Source organism: Rutilus rutilus (assembly GCF_951802725.1).
Source record: "Rutilus rutilus genome assembly, chromosome: 18".
In the NCBI taxonomy this organism is placed as follows: domain Eukaryota; kingdom Metazoa; phylum Chordata; class Actinopteri; order Cypriniformes; family Leuciscidae; genus Rutilus; species Rutilus rutilus.
Window position 1 is genome coordinate 31,211,784 of NC_140231.1, and position 19,831 is coordinate 31,231,614.

The 19,831-nt window shown below is 37.1% G+C and overlaps 1 protein-coding gene across 1 annotated transcript in view; it reads left to right on the forward strand.

Annotated features, from left to right (window-relative positions):
* The window catches only part of scamp1 (secretory carrier membrane protein 1), a 35,293-nt gene extending 16,008 nt beyond the window's left edge, over positions 1-19,285 (forward strand). The window contains exons 3-9 of the mRNA XM_084386619.1: positions 1,605-1,715; positions 5,824-5,935; positions 9,743-9,871; positions 15,228-15,387; positions 15,520-15,621; positions 16,271-16,388; positions 17,035-19,285. Coding sequence (XP_084242745.1) covers positions 1,605-1,715; positions 5,824-5,935; positions 9,743-9,871; positions 15,228-15,387; positions 15,520-15,621; positions 16,271-16,388; positions 17,035-17,184 — 882 coding nt within the window. The 3' untranslated portion in view covers positions 17,185-19,285. The remainder of the gene's footprint in view (positions 1-1,604; positions 1,716-5,823; positions 5,936-9,742; positions 9,872-15,227; positions 15,388-15,519; positions 15,622-16,270; positions 16,389-17,034) is intronic.
* The last annotated feature ends 546 nt before the right edge of the window (positions 19,286-19,831 follow it).

The following is a 19,831-nucleotide window of genomic DNA, read 5'->3' on the forward strand; positions in this document are numbered from 1 at the left end:
ATGCAAATGCTTTTACCATTTAAGCGCGATAAGACAAAAGAGAGCGCTCTGTCGGTGAATGTCCTGATGCACACACGACACGTAGAAAGACGTGCAACAGTATCATGTGCACACAGACGCGCCGGACTATGAGTGAGACCGCTTATATCCCCTCTCCTTCATCCATTCGCTAAACTTGCTGAACTCATCAGTATTTTTATGCGTTATTTCCAGCAATTGGGTCGGTTCATGTTCACACCGTAAACGAACCGTACCAGAGTTCGTTTGGAACCGGACCGAGACCACCTCTTCAGCCGGCTCTCGGTTCGGTTGTTTGGTCCGCAGTCACCCGAGTGCGATTGCTGTATTCACACCTGCCCAAAAGATCCGCACCAAGGGGGGAAACGAACTTGAGTTCGATTCAAACGAACCAAACAAGGCAGGTGTGAATACACCCTTAGAAAGGTAGTTGATAAGTTTAGATATTTGGTAGGATTAAGGGATGTAGAATATGGTCATGCTGAATAAGGCATTAAAGGATTAGTAAAATTTCCTGTAATTTATAATTTACTCACCCCCACGTCATTATCCAAGATGTTCATGTCTTTCTTTCTTCAGTCGAAAAAGAAAGTAACGTTTTTGAGGAAAACATTCCAGGATGTTTCTCCATATAGTGGACTTCAATGGGGTCCAACAGGTTTGAAGATCCAAATTGCAGTTTCAGTGCAACTTCAAAGACTCTACAGGATCCCAGCCGAGAAATAAGAGTCTTATCTAGCCAAACCATCAGCCATTTAAAAAAAACAAAAAAAACATTTCTATACTTTTTAACCACAAATTCTTGTCTTGCACTAGCTCTGCGATGCGCCAAACATTACGTAATTAAAATACTTTATAAGTACTGATAAAGAGCCAATATCCTAGTAATATGCATGCTAATAAGCAACTAGTTAATAGTGAGAATTGGACCCTAAACTAAAGTGTTGCTGAAAATGCGATTTTCATTTTGTGAGCAATCAGACAATGAGTCAGCACAGAGAATGTGGCTGACGTTCATTTCATTCATCATGCTGGTTTCTAAAAGAGTCGAGCACATTGCATTGTGGGAAATAGTATTCCATGGGGTGTGCTCTGTTTTATACTGCACATTTTCCAAATGTGTGTGTACTGTATGCTGTATACATATTGCATATTTCAAAATTAAAGTGTATGAGTAGTATATTTTTTCTGAACATAACCAGAAACCGAAAGAGAGAGAGAGAGAGAGAGAGATACAGACAAGGAAACAAACAAGCATACAGTACCAACAAAAACAAAATTCATGGTGTGGTATAACTAGTGAAGCTGTACCAGCGTAGGGCTCGCTGCCCAGAACAGCCCACACTCACAGCACAAACCCGTCAGTTGACTGAAGGTATTTATATTACATTTTATTTCCCTATCCTTAATTGTGCACATAGATTGCTTCATTTCTGAATGATCCGTTCAAAAACCGGCAAACACATTCAGACAGTCTGGATTTATGAATGAAAGGAATAAATGTTATGTTGATATTGTGATTTAGATGAAATTGTGTGGTGTTTTGTAAGATGTTTTGTGTCTCATTTTATTTTGTGGCATTATAGGTTCCACCAGGCTCCGCCCCTAAATCAGTCCCGCCCACAACCAACACACAGCCGGCCATCATGAAACCCACTGAAGAACCGCCAGCTTACACTCAACCTCAGCAGACACAGGTACATGCACCTTTCATTGACTTAATACACTTAAAGTCCCCGTGAACCGGAAGTTGCAAACGACTTTTCTCCAGCGTTGTGACGTATTTCCAAGTGAAAGGGAATATTGAACAGAGGGCAGGGGTTTACTTTAGCGCTCCTCCTCTCCCTCTCTCACTCATAGCAGACTAACGGTTTGAGGGTTTGAGGGGAGTGGTTAAGTGTTTTCAACCCAAGCCGTCAAACTGACGTCATCAGAGAAGGAACGCCATTCCAGACCGGAAGTAACTTTTCAGATTTTGATTAAAGATTACCACGGCAAACTGTTTTTTTCTGTGTATTAACTTGCACGGATTAATTGTTCACCTCAAGACTAGTAATATGCGCTAACAAACTAAATAGGGTCAATTTTGATTTCATGTCGGCTTTAAAATGGAAGCATTGCAGCCAAATGGCTTTCAAAGTAGAAATGTGAAGCTTGCATTCTTATGAAAGTTGTCTAAATCATCCGTTTGAGATGGCACTAATGTTCTCAGGTGATGAACAGTGCTTTATAGAGAGTTGCTTCATGTCTCTTTCGGATATTGCTGTGTTTTGGTTAAGGCTGTACGATTTGGGGGGAAAATCATTGCTATTTTAAATTGTAGCTTAAAAAAAAAAAAAACCAAGTTCCTGGTTTGCACTGCTTGTTTTGCACATTATAAGTGACTCAACTCAGAGCAAATGCAGAGATTGTTCACAGAGCCGCATTTATTGCAAATCAGGCCGCTCTGAAATACTGAAAACACTGGTGGATCACGAGCTACTCGCGTATAAAAGAACACAGTGCCACACTTTACTCTGAAACACGCAGCGCATGTATTTAATTAAAACGCAGTCTTTGTGATCTCACTCAAAAGCCATTTCGCCATTTATTTCAATGGATCATGCAGCCTTAGTTGTGGTGGTTATATGATGGAAGTCATCTATTGTAAGTGTAGTACTTTAAACATGTTTCCTGTTCATTTATACACACTGAGAGACAAGCCTAAATTGTTCTATACTGTAATTGACTGCATAAAGTTGAGTATTCATTCATCATTGCCTGAGAGGGTTGATTGTGGACTCTCTGAAGTCCTCTAAAATAGTGCTGCACGATTAATCGTATCGCAATCGCAATCGCGATGTCAAGCCTACGCGATTATATGACGCAAAATGCTGCGATTTTATATTAAATAAACAAATAAGCCTATAAATGCAGCATCTGTTAATTTTTGGCATCCTTTGGTCCCGCTCTTATTCATGCAAATGCTTTTAAACCATTCATGCGCGATAAGACAAAAAAGAACGCGCTGTCAGTCAGTGAATGTCCTCCTGACACACACACACACACACACACGACCCACTGATAGACGCGCGCCAGTATCAAGTTCTCTTTCGCGGTAGAACGAACAACACACATGTAGCCTATGCCAAAATGAACGCGCTGACTGTGACACACAAAAGACTCGCAATAATATCGTGCGTGCGCACAAAACAGCATGCCAGAATACAGTTCTCTTTCGAGCTTGAACGAACAATAACACACACAATTATGCCAAAATGTCTTTTTGTCGAGTATCTTCATAACATAAGATTAGTCTTATGATGAACGTGAAGAGTTCTGACTCGCGAGAGAATGAGGTGCGTATGAGATCCGCGTCTCTGACAGCAGCTGGTCTTAAAGGGACAGTACACAGTAGCTACTAATTATATCTGTCGCTAAAGTTAATCAAGGAAAAACAAGGAACAGAGAAAAACACTCACTGCTCTTGTCACAAACATCAGCGTACAATCTGAAACCAGTCACTTCTCTATATAAACAGGCAATTAAGATATTTGACAAGAAACCGAGATGGCATCATTGTGATATCATACAAAAGCACAAGCTTTTTACTTTTGAAAATTTTAGTATTTTGAAATTGACTTTTAAAAGCCCCCTATGGACAGGTGTTGAAAATTAGCACATGTGCTATAACACTTTAAACAATGCACCTGGTTCGTCCAATGTTATTGCTTTTTTCCATATTTAATCAATATTAAATAAATAATAAAAAATAAAGACTAAAGAACTTTTTTCTTTAGGCAGATTATCACTAATCTGTGTGTGCATTTATTTTCCTTGAGAACCAAGCAAGTTGACTCATGAAACCATTTGTTTATTATATCGCATATCGCAATCGCAATATTGACCTCTATTATCGCAATATGACATTTTCCCCAAATCGTGCAGCCCTACTCTAAAACCTTAAACCCTGTTTTGGGCCCATGTGAAGCAGAACCCCTGATACAAACCTCGTTATCAGAGGGTATTCAGCATCAAATGCTTCTTGATTTCACAGAAATTTTCACCCAAGTGCTCAGTAGGTCAACAGAAGCTTCCAGCAGGCGAGAGCTCGGAGCCGGTCTGCTCACGAGTGCGGTTATGCTGTATAATTCAGCACGCCTGAGGGAAGAAGGGATGCCACGCTCTAGACATATGGACACACAGACACACTTTTGGGTGTGCATCAGATGACTCACTAACTCCCGCTCTGTGTGGTGACGTCAGATGCTTTGAGTTAGGACATAACAAGGTGAATCAGAACTTGCTGTTATTCGTCTCAGTGTCTGTCGCTGTCGTCTTTAGTGTGCCGTTCGCAGCGAAGAGTTAGTTCAGCCTCAGGGTGACAACAGAAGGCTTGTTAAAGAACTTGTTGCCCACTGGCTTGATTAAGCCAGGCGTGTCACATGATGCTGCCTTCAGGGAAAGCTGGGGATTTCTGAGGCCTGAAAATGACCCAGAAACAAGGACAGTATGCATCAACAGATTTGCTCCGAGTGATTCTTAAAATTATAATCTGGGACGCGGATGTAAATGATTGCAGAATGTGTTGCCGCTACAAGGCCCATGTGTGGTTGGGACTTTATTTTTGGTTAAAGCTTACTTGACTGACAGTCATTTCAGCACAGACTTTACATGCTGAAGGTTTAGGGATTTTGAAAGTTGTCTGTTATTAAAAATTAACATAAAAACCCCTTTCAAACTCTACTGTGTGTATTTGCTAAACAACAGTATAGAGTGCAAACAATACTCTCACATACCACACAATATTTACACCACAACCAGTTCTGTTTATGGAAGTAGAAGCTTAAAATGTTTAGTCCAAGTACATATTAATAACCAGCCAAAAGTCAAGTATATCTCACCAGCGGTGTCGTTTCCTACCCCTGTCTTATCCGACTCTAAAATAATCATTAAGGTGAGTGGCTGATCAAAACATTTAGACTTCATCGCTTGGATTCGATGATTTCATGTGTCTGATGCTGGGTGTTTTTATATTGTGACTGGTGGTTTTATTTGGTAATCTGATGTAGTGTTTCTGATGATAATAGTGAACGTAATGTTATATTGTGCTACTGTACTGACAAGAAATGCATTAAATACCCATATTAATATTAAATCAATAAATTTGGTTTTTACATTAACGATTTGAATTAAATAAAACAATGGTATGAAGCTTTTAAGCATTTCACAATGAATTAAACATTGCATTTTCAAGTAATTATTCACATTTTTATTAATTTTTTGAGCAGCAAATGAGCATATTAGAATGATTTCTGAAGGATCATGTGACACTAAAGACTGGAGATAGGGTTATGATGATGAAAATTCAGCTTTGATCACATATTCAAATATATCTAAATAAAACAGTTATTTTAAATTGTAATAATATTTCACAATATTACTGTTTTTACTGTGTTTTTATTAAATAAATGCAGCCTTGGTGAGCAGAAGAGACTTTGAAAAACTTTTGAATGGTGTTGTAGCTTTACACACTTAGTTTGAGGTCAGCTATACCACTGTAATCAGTTATGATATGGGTTGACATATTCAAATGTAAAGTATGTAACGAAGATATACCATGAATTAAAAAGAGAAGACTTACATCGTCTTCCCTCACGGGTCTGAATCTGATGTGTTTGTGATTGGTTCTGACAGCTGGAAACAGCCTTTGGAATCTGATGTGTGTTGTGTTGTGATGTTACTGTCCTGAAGTTATGTTCTGCTGTGCCTATGAGCAGTATTTGTGTTTTGTGTTTATAACCTCCTTTGTCTTTGTGCTTGTAGGATCAGGCACGGGCCCAGGCGGAGTTATTGAGGAGACAGGAGGAGCTGGAGAGGAAAGCAGCTGAGCTGGACCGCAGGGAGAGAGAGATGCAGTCTCTCAACGCGTCAGGAGGTGAGTTATTAGCCTCGCGTCAAGCATGGTCCATGCTGGTCAGCTTATTCTGCTCAGACAGGAAGTTACTGACATGCAACATGCAAAGCAACCTAACACACACACACACACACACATATATATATATATATATATATATACAGTGCTATGCATAAGTGTATACACCCATGCTAAAGTTGACTAAAAAGAGTAATAAATAAATAAATAAATAAAATAAATAAATAAAAAATCATATTTTGGAAATTGAACTTAATGCCTTAATTTAAAAAATTAGGAAAAATCCAACCTTTAAGGACACCAGTTTTCTTTGTGAATGAATAATGTATCGTAAATAAATAAATGTTCTTCCTTAAAATACAGGGTGCATAAGTGAGTACACCCCTATGTTAAATTCCCATAGAGGCAGGCAGATTTTTTTTTTTAAGTATTTGTTTTTATTTCTTTTTTAGGATACTATGCATCCTGATAAAGTTCCCTTGGCCTTTGGAATTAAAATAGCCCCACATCATCACATAGCATTCACCATACCTAGAGATTGGCATGGTTTTATTTCAGTTAACCTAAAAGCTAGTTTGATTTGCATTGAGAGCAATGCAAATCAAACTAGCTTTTAGGCTAACTGAAATAAAAAAATAAAATAAAAATACTTAAAAATAAAAATCTGCCTGCCTCTATGGGAATTTAACATAGGGGTGTACACACTTATGCACCATGTATTTTAAGGAAGAACATTTATTTATTTACGATACATTATTCATTCACAAAGAAAATTGGTGTCCTTAAAGGTTGGATTTTTCCTAATTTTTTTAAATTAAGGCATTAAGTTCAATTTCCAAAATATGATTTTTTATTCCTCTTTTTAGTCAACTTTAGCATGGGTGTATTCACTTATGCATAGCACTATATATATATATATACAAGCTTGATAAAAATGATCATTCTAGAAGAAATTTTCAGATGGCACTTAGAGGCTTTTGCATCTGAACTCTTCAATATACACACAAGCACACATTCATACACACACATATATATATATATATATATATATATATATATATATATATATATGAATGTGTGCTTGTGTGTATATTAAAATTTCTCAAAAAAGCTCTTGTACATACATTAGCATATGTAGATGCACTAGTCCGTAAGATTCTGTCTTCATTTGATCAAAAGTGACAGTAAAGACATTTATAATGTCAAATTAATGCGGTTCTTTTGAACTTTCTATTTGTCCAAGAATCCTGAAAAAAAGTATCACGTTTTCCACAAAAATATGAAGGGGCACAGCTGTTTTCAGCATTGATAATAATAAGAAATGTTGGTAACACTGCCTTTATGTTAAATGCATTGTAAAGGTATTGTACATTATAATGCATTATATGTTTTTTCATAAATAATTGTAACCAAAGTTAAAATACATTAGCAGATTCCTTGTTGCATCTGAAATTGGTTATGCTTTAATGCATTATATTATCTAAAGGTGTCTTGAATTAATAGATAAGTATTCTAATGTATTATAACTGTGGTTAAAATTATTCATGAGATCATACAATGCATTAAAAGGTGCATTACAAGGCATATTTTTGCAATAATGCATTATAAATAAAGGCTTTAAGTAAAGTGTTACTCAAATGTTTCTTGAGCTGCAAATTCAGCTTTGCCATCAGTTCCATTTTAAGCAACATATGGGGTGGATTAAATTTATATATTCAGAATTCAGCATAAAATCTGACTCAGTGTGTGTTCACATATGGCAGGTTTGATCTGGGTAAAACCAAGTCTTGTGCAATTGCTCTATTATTGCGGTTCATTTGAATATACACTCACCTAAAGGATTATTAGGAACACCTGTTCAATTTCTCATTAATGCAATTATCTAATCAACCAATCACATGGCAGTTGCTTCAATGCATTTAGGGGTGTGGTCCTGGTCAAGACAATCTCCTGAACTCCAAACTGAATGTCAGAATGGGAAAGAAAGGTGATTTAAGCAATTTTGAGCGTGGCATGGTTGTTGGTGCCAGACGGGCCGGTCTGAGTATTTCACAATCTGCTCAGTTACTGGGATTTTCACGCACAACCATTTCTAGGGTTTACAAAGAATGGTGTGAAAAGGGAAAAACATCCAGTATGTGGCAGTCCTGTGGGCGAAAATGCCTTGTTGATGCTAGAGGTCAGAGGAGAATGGGCCGACTGATTCAAGCTGATAGAAGAGCAACTTTGACTGAAATAACCACTCGTTACAACCGAGGTATGCAGCAAAGCATTTGTGAAGCCACAACACGCACAACCTTGAGGCGGATGGGCTACAACAGCAGAAGACCCCACCGGGTACCACTCATCTCCACTACAAATAGGAAAAAGAGGCTACAATTTGCACGAGCTCACCAAAATTGGACAGTTGAAGACTGGAAAAATGTTGCCTGGTCTGATGAGTCTCGATTTCTGTTGAGACATTCAGATGGTAGAGTCAGAATTTGGCGTAAACAGAATGAGAACATGGATCCATCATGCCTTGTTACCACTGTGCAGGCTGGTGGTGGTGGTGTAATGGTGTGGGGGATGTTTTCTTGGCACACTTTAGGCCCCTTAGTGCCAATTGGGCATCGTTTAAATGCCACGGCCTACCTGAGCATTGTTTCTGACCATGTCCATCCCTTTATGACCACCATGTACCCATCCTCTGATGGCTACTTCCAGCAGGATAATGCACCATGTCACAAAGCTCGAATCATTTCAAATTGGTTTCTTGAACATGACAATGAGTTCACTGTACTAAAATGGCCCCCACAGTCACCAGATCTCAACCCAATAGAGCATCTTTGGGATGTGGTGGAACGGGAGCTTCGTGCCCTGGATGTGCATCCCACAAATCTCCATCAACTGCAAGATGCTATCCTATCAATATGGGCCAACATTTCTAAAGAATGCTTTCAGCACCTTGTTGAATCAATGCCACGTAGAATTAAGGCAGTTCTGAAGGCGAAAGGGGGTCAAACACAGTATTAGTATGGTGTTCCTAATAATCCTTTAGGTGAGTGTATGTGAACACTGCCATCTGAACCCTGGTGCACACCGTCCTAGACCCCTGAAAATATAGGCCTCGGTCCACTTCCAAACTAAGTCTGGAGCGGTCTTGACTGAAATATGAATGCAACACGGACCAAAGACATCTAAACAAACCAAAAACACGACGTGATGTCACAAAATGCAACCCTAAAAAGGACAGAAACCTGGTTCTTCTCGCTATAGGAGCTATCCATCACCGTTCGGTACAGGCATCAGAAACACCGTCTCCTTGCGTCAGATCTTTCTATGTGTGTGTAGTGGAGGAATTCCTGGTGCTATTTTGACTCCTTTACACATTTAATAAGCTCTACACGAATTCTCAGCGGATAAAATTACCATCATATGTACGGACATGCAATGAGCACATTTAGCCCAGCACACAGCATTGTTTTAGATGTTTGGCAAGTTCCCGACCCAAAATATACGTATTAAAAGCTATTATTTTTGTTTGTTTGTTTTGTGTCTTTAGGTTCGGTCTTAAAACTGGCAGTGTGAATGCTAAGCTAACCAGGACTAAATGCATCATTTTCTTTTTTGATCCGGAACAAGAGAACCAAGAGAACTGAACTAGATTGTGGCTCATTCTGACCAAAATTGCATAGAAGTCAGCAGATTAATAAGTTACATTACCATTCTGTTGCATCTGTATCCCATTTACTTTTTGTCATCATGCTCATGTTGCATCATCTACCCCCCCTCCTTTCAGTTTTTAAATGGCTTTTTCTTGTTTCTAAGGGAGGAAAAACAACTGGCCGCCTCTTCCAGAGAAGTTTCCAGTGGGTCAGTGTTTCTATCATGACATTTCGGTGGACATACCCGTGGAGTTCCAGAAAACCGTCAAGATCATGTACTATCTCTGGATGTGTGAGTATCCCTCGACCAATCCCACAATGCCAGCAGTCCCCAAAAAAAAAAAAAAAAGCTGCCAAACTGAAACCAAACATACTAGACAACAGAGGCCATTTACATATGCAGTCGGAGTCTTATGGCGCTTTTCCACTGCATGGTACGGTACGGCTCGGTTTGGTACGGCACGCTTTGGCGCTTTTCCACTGCATGGTACGGTACGGCTCGGTTCGGTACGGCACGCTTATGGCGCATTTCCACTGCATGGTACGGTACGGTACGGCTCGCTTCGGCTCGCTTTAAATGGTACCACCTCTGTTGAGGTTCCAAGCGTACCGTACCGGTACTAAAATGTGACGTGAAAACACTGAAGATCACTGATTGGTCAGACAGAATCGTCACTACCAGTGTCATTGTATTTGCGACACGAGACCATGCACGAGACAAACCCGCTAGATTTAAATAGCCAGTAGACAACAGCCAACGCTGTATAGTGTCTTGCAGTTAAAACGTTTCTTGTAAACTGTTTCTTGCAGTCAGGGGCGGCGCCGGATAATTTTTAACGCATGTGCTGAGGGCACACACACACATATTTGTGTGTATATATATTATTAATAAATGAGCAAAACTTGGCCACAAAATATTTAATATTCAATTATTTTAATGATCACAATTAAAGTTTTAATTTTATTAAATTGAACAAGCGCAAAATTCAGCATTCAATCAAATATTCAAAAAGACTTAATAATAATAATGTTATTTCTCTCTATAGGCGCGTTTACTACGAATATGGCGATCGTCAACTTCATCTTTGCCATGCACAGACAGAAAACACTATTTTATAAATAAAAATCACTGCACGCGTCCCCGGATTTACAAACGCACATCTTGCTTGTTGCACGCACATTATGTCGAAATAACGAGATATTATGTTGAAATAACATTATTATTATTAAGTCTTTTTGAATATTTGAGTGAATGCTGAATTTTGCGCTTGTTCAATTTAATAAAATTAGGCCTATATATAGCCTATATATATATAGCCTACTATTAATAAATGAGCAAACCTTGGCCACAAAATATTTAATATTCAATTATTTTAATGATCACAATTAAAGTTTTAATTTTATTAAAACGCGTGCACTGATTTTTATTTATAAAATAGTGTTTTCTGTCAGTGTCTGTGCATGGCAAAGATGAAGTTGACGATCGCCATATTCGTAGTAAACGCGCCTATAGAGAGAAATGCACATAATGGATTACATAAGAGAGTAGCCTATTTCTTTTTGTTTTGAATTATTTCGTTTAAAGACATTTCAAGCTTTGTGTATTTGAGGATGAGATGCGCTCCAGTTAACGTACAATGCAAGTGACCGCTCGGGCGCCTCAATGATTAAATTGTCTATTTTGCATCTTATTCAATCCAGGCAATTGTTTGATGAAAAAAATATTAAAATTAAGATACAATTTATACAAAACGAAATTCACTTTAAAAAAATGCTTTCTACAAAACAAAACTTAATGAAGTGGTCAAAATTATGTCTGACTCGCTCCATGTCTCTCTACTCGTGCTGTTCACTTTTCATAATCAACATAGGCAGATGGAAAAAAAATAACATAACATTAACTAAATGCGCTTTTTTAATGGCAGTAGTTTAAAACAGTACATTAGGCCTAGACTCTCTATTTGTAAAGATTGCTGCACATTCATTTAATTCTGAATTTTGCACACACAAGTTGAAAGGCATTTGTTCAAATCAAGTTCACGGATAATTGTGCGTGCATTTATTAATCATTATGATACTAAAATCATAAAGTAGGCTATGCTATGTACAAAAAATCAGATGAGCCCAGAATATGAACGCAACGTTTAATTACACGTTAAGAATTTTCCTTCCATATAGTAAACCATTATAAGAACGTTTAATTTAAAAACATCCACATGCCGAGAATCAAGAGCGCCATCCCCTGTGTTGTGCGTTTGAAATGTGGCGCGTTTACGATGATGTCATGGCAGTAGAGGCGGCAACTATAACGATCAGTCCCACCCATTTTGAAGCGGTACTAACTGCAATGGAAAAGCAACCGAGCTAAAGCGAACCGAACCGTGCCGTACCGAGTCGAGTCGTACCACGCAGTGGAAAAGCGAAGCGAGCCGAACCGTTCCGCACCGAGTCGAACCGTACCGAGCCGAACCGTGCCGTACCATGCAGTGGAAAAGCGCCATTAATGGTACCGTGACAAAAAAAAAGCCTGTTTAATTATATACAGTACCAGTCAAAAGTTTGGAAACACTACTATTTTTAATGCTTTTGAAAGAAGTCTCTTATGCTCATCAAGCCTGCAGTTTAAAAAAAAAAAAAAAAAAAAACAGTAATATTATGAAATATTATTACAATTTAAAATAATGGTTCTCTTTTTTAATATACTTTAAAATGTAATTTATTTTTGTGATGCAAAGCTGAATTTTCATCAGCAAGTACTCCAGTCTTTGGTGTCTTATGATCCTTCAGAAATCATTCTAATATGCTGATTTATCATCAATGTTGGAAACAGTTGTGCTGCTTAATATTTTTTTTATAACCTGAGATACTTTTTTCAGGATTATTTGATGAATAAAAAGTTAAAAAGAACTGTATTTATTTAGAATAGAAATCTTTTGTAACAATATACACTACCGTTCAAAAGTTTGGGAACAATAACTTTAAAAAAAAAAAGAAATTAGTACTTTAATTCAACAAGAATGCGTTAAATTGATAAAAGGTGATGGTAACGATTTATATTGTTGGAAATGTTTTTATTTTGAATAAATGCTGTTTTTATGAATAAATGCTGTTAACGTTTTACTCATCAATGAATCCTGAAAAAAGTATTCCAAAAAAATATATTAAACAGCACAACTGTTTCCATCATTGATAATAACTGAGTATCAAATCATCATATTAGAATGATTTCTGAAGGATCATAAGACACCAAAGACTGGAGTACTTGCTGATGAAAATTCAGCTTTGCATCACAAAAATAAATTACATTTTAAAGTATATTAAAAAAGAGAACCATTATTTTAAATTGTAATAATATTTCATAATATTACTGTTTTTTTTTTTTTTTTTTTTTTTTTTTAACTGCAGGCTTGATGAGCATAAGAGACTTCTTGCAAAAGCATTAAAAATAGTAGTGTTTCCAAACTTTTGACTGGTACTGTAGATCAGGCAAAATATTCATTAAGTGCTAAAAAAAAGATGATTTTAATTGGCTCGTTTAATTGTGATGTAGAGTACACATCTGCTCTGTTTTGTCTGTGTCTGTTTGGGAAGTTTGTAGGTGTATGTAATAATAGTGTAAAGACTTTATAGACTTCAGCACCGTTTGTGCCTCCCAGAGAAACCGTCGAGGTAATTGACTTCTGTTTGATGAGTTTCATACTGGAGGAGATCAGTCACATGGTATTAGACATGCAAGGGAGGGGACGAACCCACCACGCATCATGTGATTTGAGGTATCATGTGACTAGTATCATCAGACTGGACTTTAAATTTGGCCTGACGTTGTTGTGTAGGAATTTGGAAAGGGAATTGGGCAGACACAGAGAGAGAGAGAGTTATTTGTGCAGTAAATGTGGTGAACGAACCTCTCTGGTATAACACTGCCAAATTCCACACCAAAACTGCAGTTGTAGACGGACTCTGTGACTCCGTTTGAAAGCATTTTCCATGAATAGGAAATAATTGCGCTCCCATTATGTTTATTATTATAATTTTTTTTTTTAAATGTTTTGCATTAAAGGCAATCTCGTGTTCTCGACTGTGTATACCACAATTCAATTATCATAATTTGTCATAATTTAACAATTTGTGGAATTTATATTCTGCATATTTGCTATTAAAAACAATGAATCATTCTTTATAATTGTGATAACCACAAAGTGACATAATTTGTAAGAAATAATCTGATGACACTTTACAATAAGGTCTGATTTGTTAGTATTAGCTAGCATGAACTAACAACGAGCAATATATACACTTGCATTCAAAAGTTTGGCGTCGGCAGGATTTCTTAGTCTCTTATGCTCACCAAGGCTGCATTTATTTGATCCAAAATATGTTAATATTAATATTCTATGTTAATATATGTTGAAATGTAATTTATTCCTGTGATCAAAGCTGAATTTTCAGCATCATTACTCCAGTCTTCAGTGTCACATGATCCTTCAGAAATCATTCTAATGTGATGATTTGATGCTCAAGAAACATTTCTGATTATTATTATTAATATTGAAAACTGCTTGATTATTTTTGTGGAAACTGATCATTTGTAAGGATTCTTTGTTCAAAAGAACACCATATTAATGTCTTTAGTGTCACTTTTAATCATTTTAAATGCATCCTTGCTGAATAAAGCTTAAGTGTTACCAATAATCTCATTCAGTTTTCTCAATATGCAAACCTCATATAAAATAAATACACAATAAAATAGCTAGATAAGTGTTAAGTTTGATCTCTTGAGGTATACGATCGACATTTTCTGTTACAAAAACAAAAAAACAAAACTTTTATTGATGTGCAGTTGATTCCAGCTGTGAATTATGGGTTATGAATACACTCTGGCTCTGCTTTAGATTATATAAATGATTAAACAGTCTGGTTTTGAACTCTACTATTAATGGAGCAACTTCTGAGTGACTTTGAAGAGGGTTTTGTAATGAGTCTGTTAATATAACAGAGATGGTGAATGTTTAGGCTTCTTTAATTATTAACAGGTTCTTGGATAAAAACATTCATACAAATTATAAATGTTTAAGTTTTTATTTTATTTAAAGCCTTAAAGGGTTAGTTCACCCACAAATGAAAATGATCCCATAATGTACTCGCCCTCAAGCCATCCGATTAGGTGAATATGACTTTCTTCTTTCAGCCGAACACAATCAGAGTTATATTAAAACATTTCCTGGCTCTTCCAAACTTTATAATGGGAGTGAATAGAGTTTATAGTTTTTGAAGCCCAAAAAAGCGCATCCATCCATCATAAAAGTAATCCATTCGACTCCAGGGTGTTATTAAAGGCCTTCTGAAGCGAAGCCATGCGTTTGTGTAAGAAAAATATCAATATTTATAGCTTTATAAACTATAATCACTGGCTTTCATTCGTGAGTCTAGTTCCGGCAGAAGAGTGACCTCTGACTTGGGTGAACTAACTTTAAGGTTGTTGAACAGTTACTATGCATTTTAGTTATTTATTTATTTTACACTTTAGTCAGTTTTAATCAGTTTTCGTAAATATTTTTGTGAGCTTTTATAGTGATTTTTTATTTCCCACCACAATATGTTGTATAAGAATAACACATGGTCTCTTCTCTCATGTTACTCTCTTGCAGTCCACACGGGGACGCTGTTTGCAAATATATTTGGCTGTTTGTCGTGGTTCTGTGTAGATGCGTCGAGGGGAGTGGATTTTGGTCTGGCTATGCTTTGGTTCATGTTGTTTACACCCTGTTCATTTGTCTGCTGGTACAGACCCCTGTATGGAGCATTCAGGTACACACACACACACACACACACACACACACACACACACACACACACACACACACACACACACACACGCAAACACTGTACCTTTGAGGAGAGTTGAGATTATAACCGTTTTCTCTTTCTTTCTCTCTGAAGGAGTGACAGCTCTTTTAGGTTCTTCGTGTTCTTCTTCGTCTATATCTGCCAGTTTGGTGTCCATGTGCTGCAAGCCATTGGCATTACAGGTTGGGGAGCCAGGTGAGAACACACACACACACACACACACACACACACACACACACACACACACACACACACACACACACACACACACACACACACACACACACACACACACACACACACACACACACACACACACACACACACACACACACACACACACACACACACACACACACACACACACACAGAGAGTGTGTGTGTGTATATATATATATATATTTTTTTTTCTCTCTCTCTGCTCTGAAAAGGCAAAAAAAAAGAAGACAATTTTAAACCTTCAAACAGTAAATGGATAAAAACTTAATCAAACATAGTGACTGAATAATTATTAAAAATGGCTCATAACAGGGTGTTTTATTGTATTTATGTATTTTGTGGATTATTTACAGCTACATTTGAATTAAAAAATGTAGGTAAGAATCATAATTCTTCACATTGGTAATTTATGTCTTTTAATTTGTTCAGATGAAGTGTGCTGATTTTTATACGAGTAAAAAACAAATGACCCCCATAAAGGGAAATTTGCCTTTGAAAATTGGCAAATATTGATCTTTATTAAAACATTTTTTATTTCAGACAGACTCTTGTACTATCTTTACATTGTTACATCATAAACTGTGTGATATGATGACTGATCGTGTGTGTGTGTGTGTGTTTGTAGTGGCTGGATCTCTGCGCTGACCGGTCTGAACACGAGTATTCCCGTCGGCATCATCATGATCCTGATTGCTGCCCTCTTCACCGCGTCGGCTGTCATGTCTCTCATCATGTTTAAAAAGGTGCTGCTTCACCTTAAACACAAAACTCATATCGTATAAATATGATATTTGCTTCACCTCAAATGCACCCACTTGGACATGAACCATAACAGTGTTATTGTTAACTACATTAAAATAATAATAATAATGTAACTGAAAGTAAGTTTGAGTTGAAGTACTAAAATTGCTAAAACTAAGACTCAAATAAGATAAATTTAAGTTAAATTGAAATTTAAAAATATAAAATCACTAAAACTTTAACTAAATAAATTAAATTAAATAAAGATATAAAAATAGAAGCTGAAAATATAAAAATAAAAGCCTTTTTTTATTTTATACAAATTAAATGAAAACTAAAAGCGAATTGAAAACGTTAAATTAAAATGAACACTGAAAAACATCTAATTAAAAATGTTAAATTGAAATGCAAATTAAAATGAAAATATAATTTAAAAGTTTAATAAATACTATAATAGTATAAAGATAATACTAAACCATTAACCACATTGAAAATCTTTCAGATTGAAGGATTTGTTAATGGGTTTTCAGTTAAGTCACAGTTCAGTTTTAGTTTAGTTAATTTTTACCAGGTTAGTTGTTTTAAGCACCTACATCTAGAAGAAGTTATGTACAGTAGAATCAAACGTGTGTGTGTGTTTATTTGCAGGTCCATGCGATGTACCGAACCACCGGCGCCAGTTTCGAGAAGGCGCAGCAGGAGTTCGCCACCGGCGTCATGGCCAACAAGACGGTGCAGACCGCCGCAGCTAACGCCGCCTCCACTGCAGCCCGGGGAGCCTTCAAAGAGCAGATCTGATTGGTTCAGAGAACTTCGAGTCCATCTGTGCTACTCTGACCCCGCCCTCCTTATTCCTCCTAATGTCCTTACAGCCATTCATCAGCTCTAACTGGCTGCTCAAGACCACACCCACTCTCATTGACTTAATGCACTCCTGTGACTGACTGAGGCCCCGCCCACAGCCCCCCCCCCCCCTCCTGTTCTTTAGCTGGAGTGTGTGTGTGTGTGTGTGTGGAGCGCCTGTCTGCTCTCCAGCGTGTGTGTAAACAGCCTAAAAAGAGTCACTTTATATGTTCACATCACTGTTGCGTGTTTGTCCCTGTTAAACAACAGGAAGTGATGTCATCAAATGTCCTTTTATGGGATCCGAGGAAAAAAGAGAATGGTGACGCCCTCGCAGGTCTGTCTTACCGGTCATCTCCGCGTCGTAACACGAGCGCTCTCGCACAGTCATGCAAGTCCAGGTCACGATTAATCTCAAAATCAAAAGAAAATTAGACAATTAAGCTTTTAAATACCCATATCTTTGCATTACCGAAATGCACACAAAAAAATTCAGTTTTGCATAATTGTCATAAAAATAATGTCTTAATGCAAATGACGTTCATGCAAACTTCTTTAGCTTTACTTTGGATTTTGGGGTATAATATGACCTTTTCTTAGCGAGATTCTCCCAACTAATCCTGCAAATGAGCCATCAGTACATGAGGACGCCCATCAGATGTGACCGTAAACGCTCCACACGCGACTCACAGGGTCTCTTCACCTGTACATATATAAATATATATATATATATATATAAACAAACCTGTATGATGACATAAAGTATTGACTGATTTTAGTGAGGCTTTCTGGTTTCTTTTTCTTTCTAATCGAGTTGTTTTGGAATGGAAACTAATTCTTAAACGCGTGAACCACTCAGGATACGTTCCTGCACATGCATGGGAAGAGCTTGCCGGGCCGAGGATCATCATCCTCATCATCATCTCTCCCAGTCTAACATGCATTGGGATAAACTGGAAAACACATTTTTTAAAATCACAATTTTAAATCACGCCAACCCCCCCCAAACCGCATATCGCTAACGACACGTCACATTTATCCCGCAGATGTGTGTAAGACTGTGCCGTGCTGGGCCGTCCCGAGGTTGGATCCGTAATCGTTGTTCTGAATCATGCCGTCATTTGTCTGCGTAGAGTTTGTTTTCCTCTTCTTCTTTTTTTATTGACTGGAGCAGAGAACCTTGTAGCCTTGGTTACTGTCACCAAGAGACAGCCAAGTTTTGCGATTATGGGAAATGCATCAAGATGCAAATTAATCTTGATCTTAACCTTTCAGCAACACTCTGTATAGGTGTGTGTGTGTGTGTGTGTGTGTGTGTGTGTGTGTGTGTGTGTGTGTGTGTGAGAACAAACTGTGTGCTCATCACCTGTTTTCAGTATTGAGTTTGCATCCGCCTTGGTTTGAAGTCCGACACAATTTGCTTAATAATTTATAACTTATAAAGGAATAGTCCACCGAAAATGACTCATGGGTGAACTATTCCTTTTTGTTTCTCAATATGTTCCTTATTTTTGTTTCAAATCTTATTGAGAGTGTGTCATATTTGGATCCACTCATGTAAGGTTCTCTGAGTATGTGCAAGACAAGTTACTGCAAGTCGTTCTTCCTTTTATAAATAAATATCAACAAATGGCACCTGAATGTTCCTCTGTTTTGGTTTGTTTTGAAATGCTTTCGTTTAAAACCGGAAAAAACCCCACAAGACTCTGTTGGGAGCGACGTGACCTCTTGTGTGTGATGCAATGGATCGTGGCTTTAAGCTGTCTTTTTTAAAAGTAGTGATGTTAGCTAACTTAGTTGAAACACTGATACGTGAGATGAATTGAAGAAAACCCATCACGTGTTGTACTACTGCTACTCTGACATTATTTAAAACAGACTGGAGGGATATTTGTATATTTTGTATAACTAAAGGAACGGTGGCCTGTCGTCCTGAATTTCATTGTACTGTACAAATGCACTCCTGTCTCGCTCCCTTAGTCGCATGTTGAGTAGTTTGAGTTTTGTATATTTATTGTATTAACACAAAAATAAAATAAAAAACAACTACATAACACATGCGTCTCATTTATTACGTAATGATTTTCAGTTCTTTTGCACGACCAGTGCACATCTGGGATGTCTTCAGCAATATTTGTATATATTTAGGTCATATTAAAGAGTGCTTACCCGGAGAAAAATAAAATAATGCATACATTTTTCCAATAAGTTTTGTAACTATCATTGTTATTAAAACAATTGTTAATAGTAAATAGGCTAAAATACTTTTTTTTTTTGATTTGGCAATTTTTAATATATACACATTAATAAACTTGCTTTTTATTTATCCATATAACTCTGTTACATCATACAAAATGTTATGAATGTTAATTCATAAGAAAACGGGGATTTTTCAGGCTAGAGTAGAAAATAAGCAACAAATAATTTCATGTCATTTTTTATATCATCTGGACTTAAGTAAATCATATCCAAAAGAATTTTTTAAAAATGTTATGTATTTTGGATGTTATGAGTTGTGACTCCCAGATCACATTGCCTGTTTAGGGTATAAAAAAAGGACCACATCTATAACTGTAACTGCCATTGCATGTTTAAAACAATT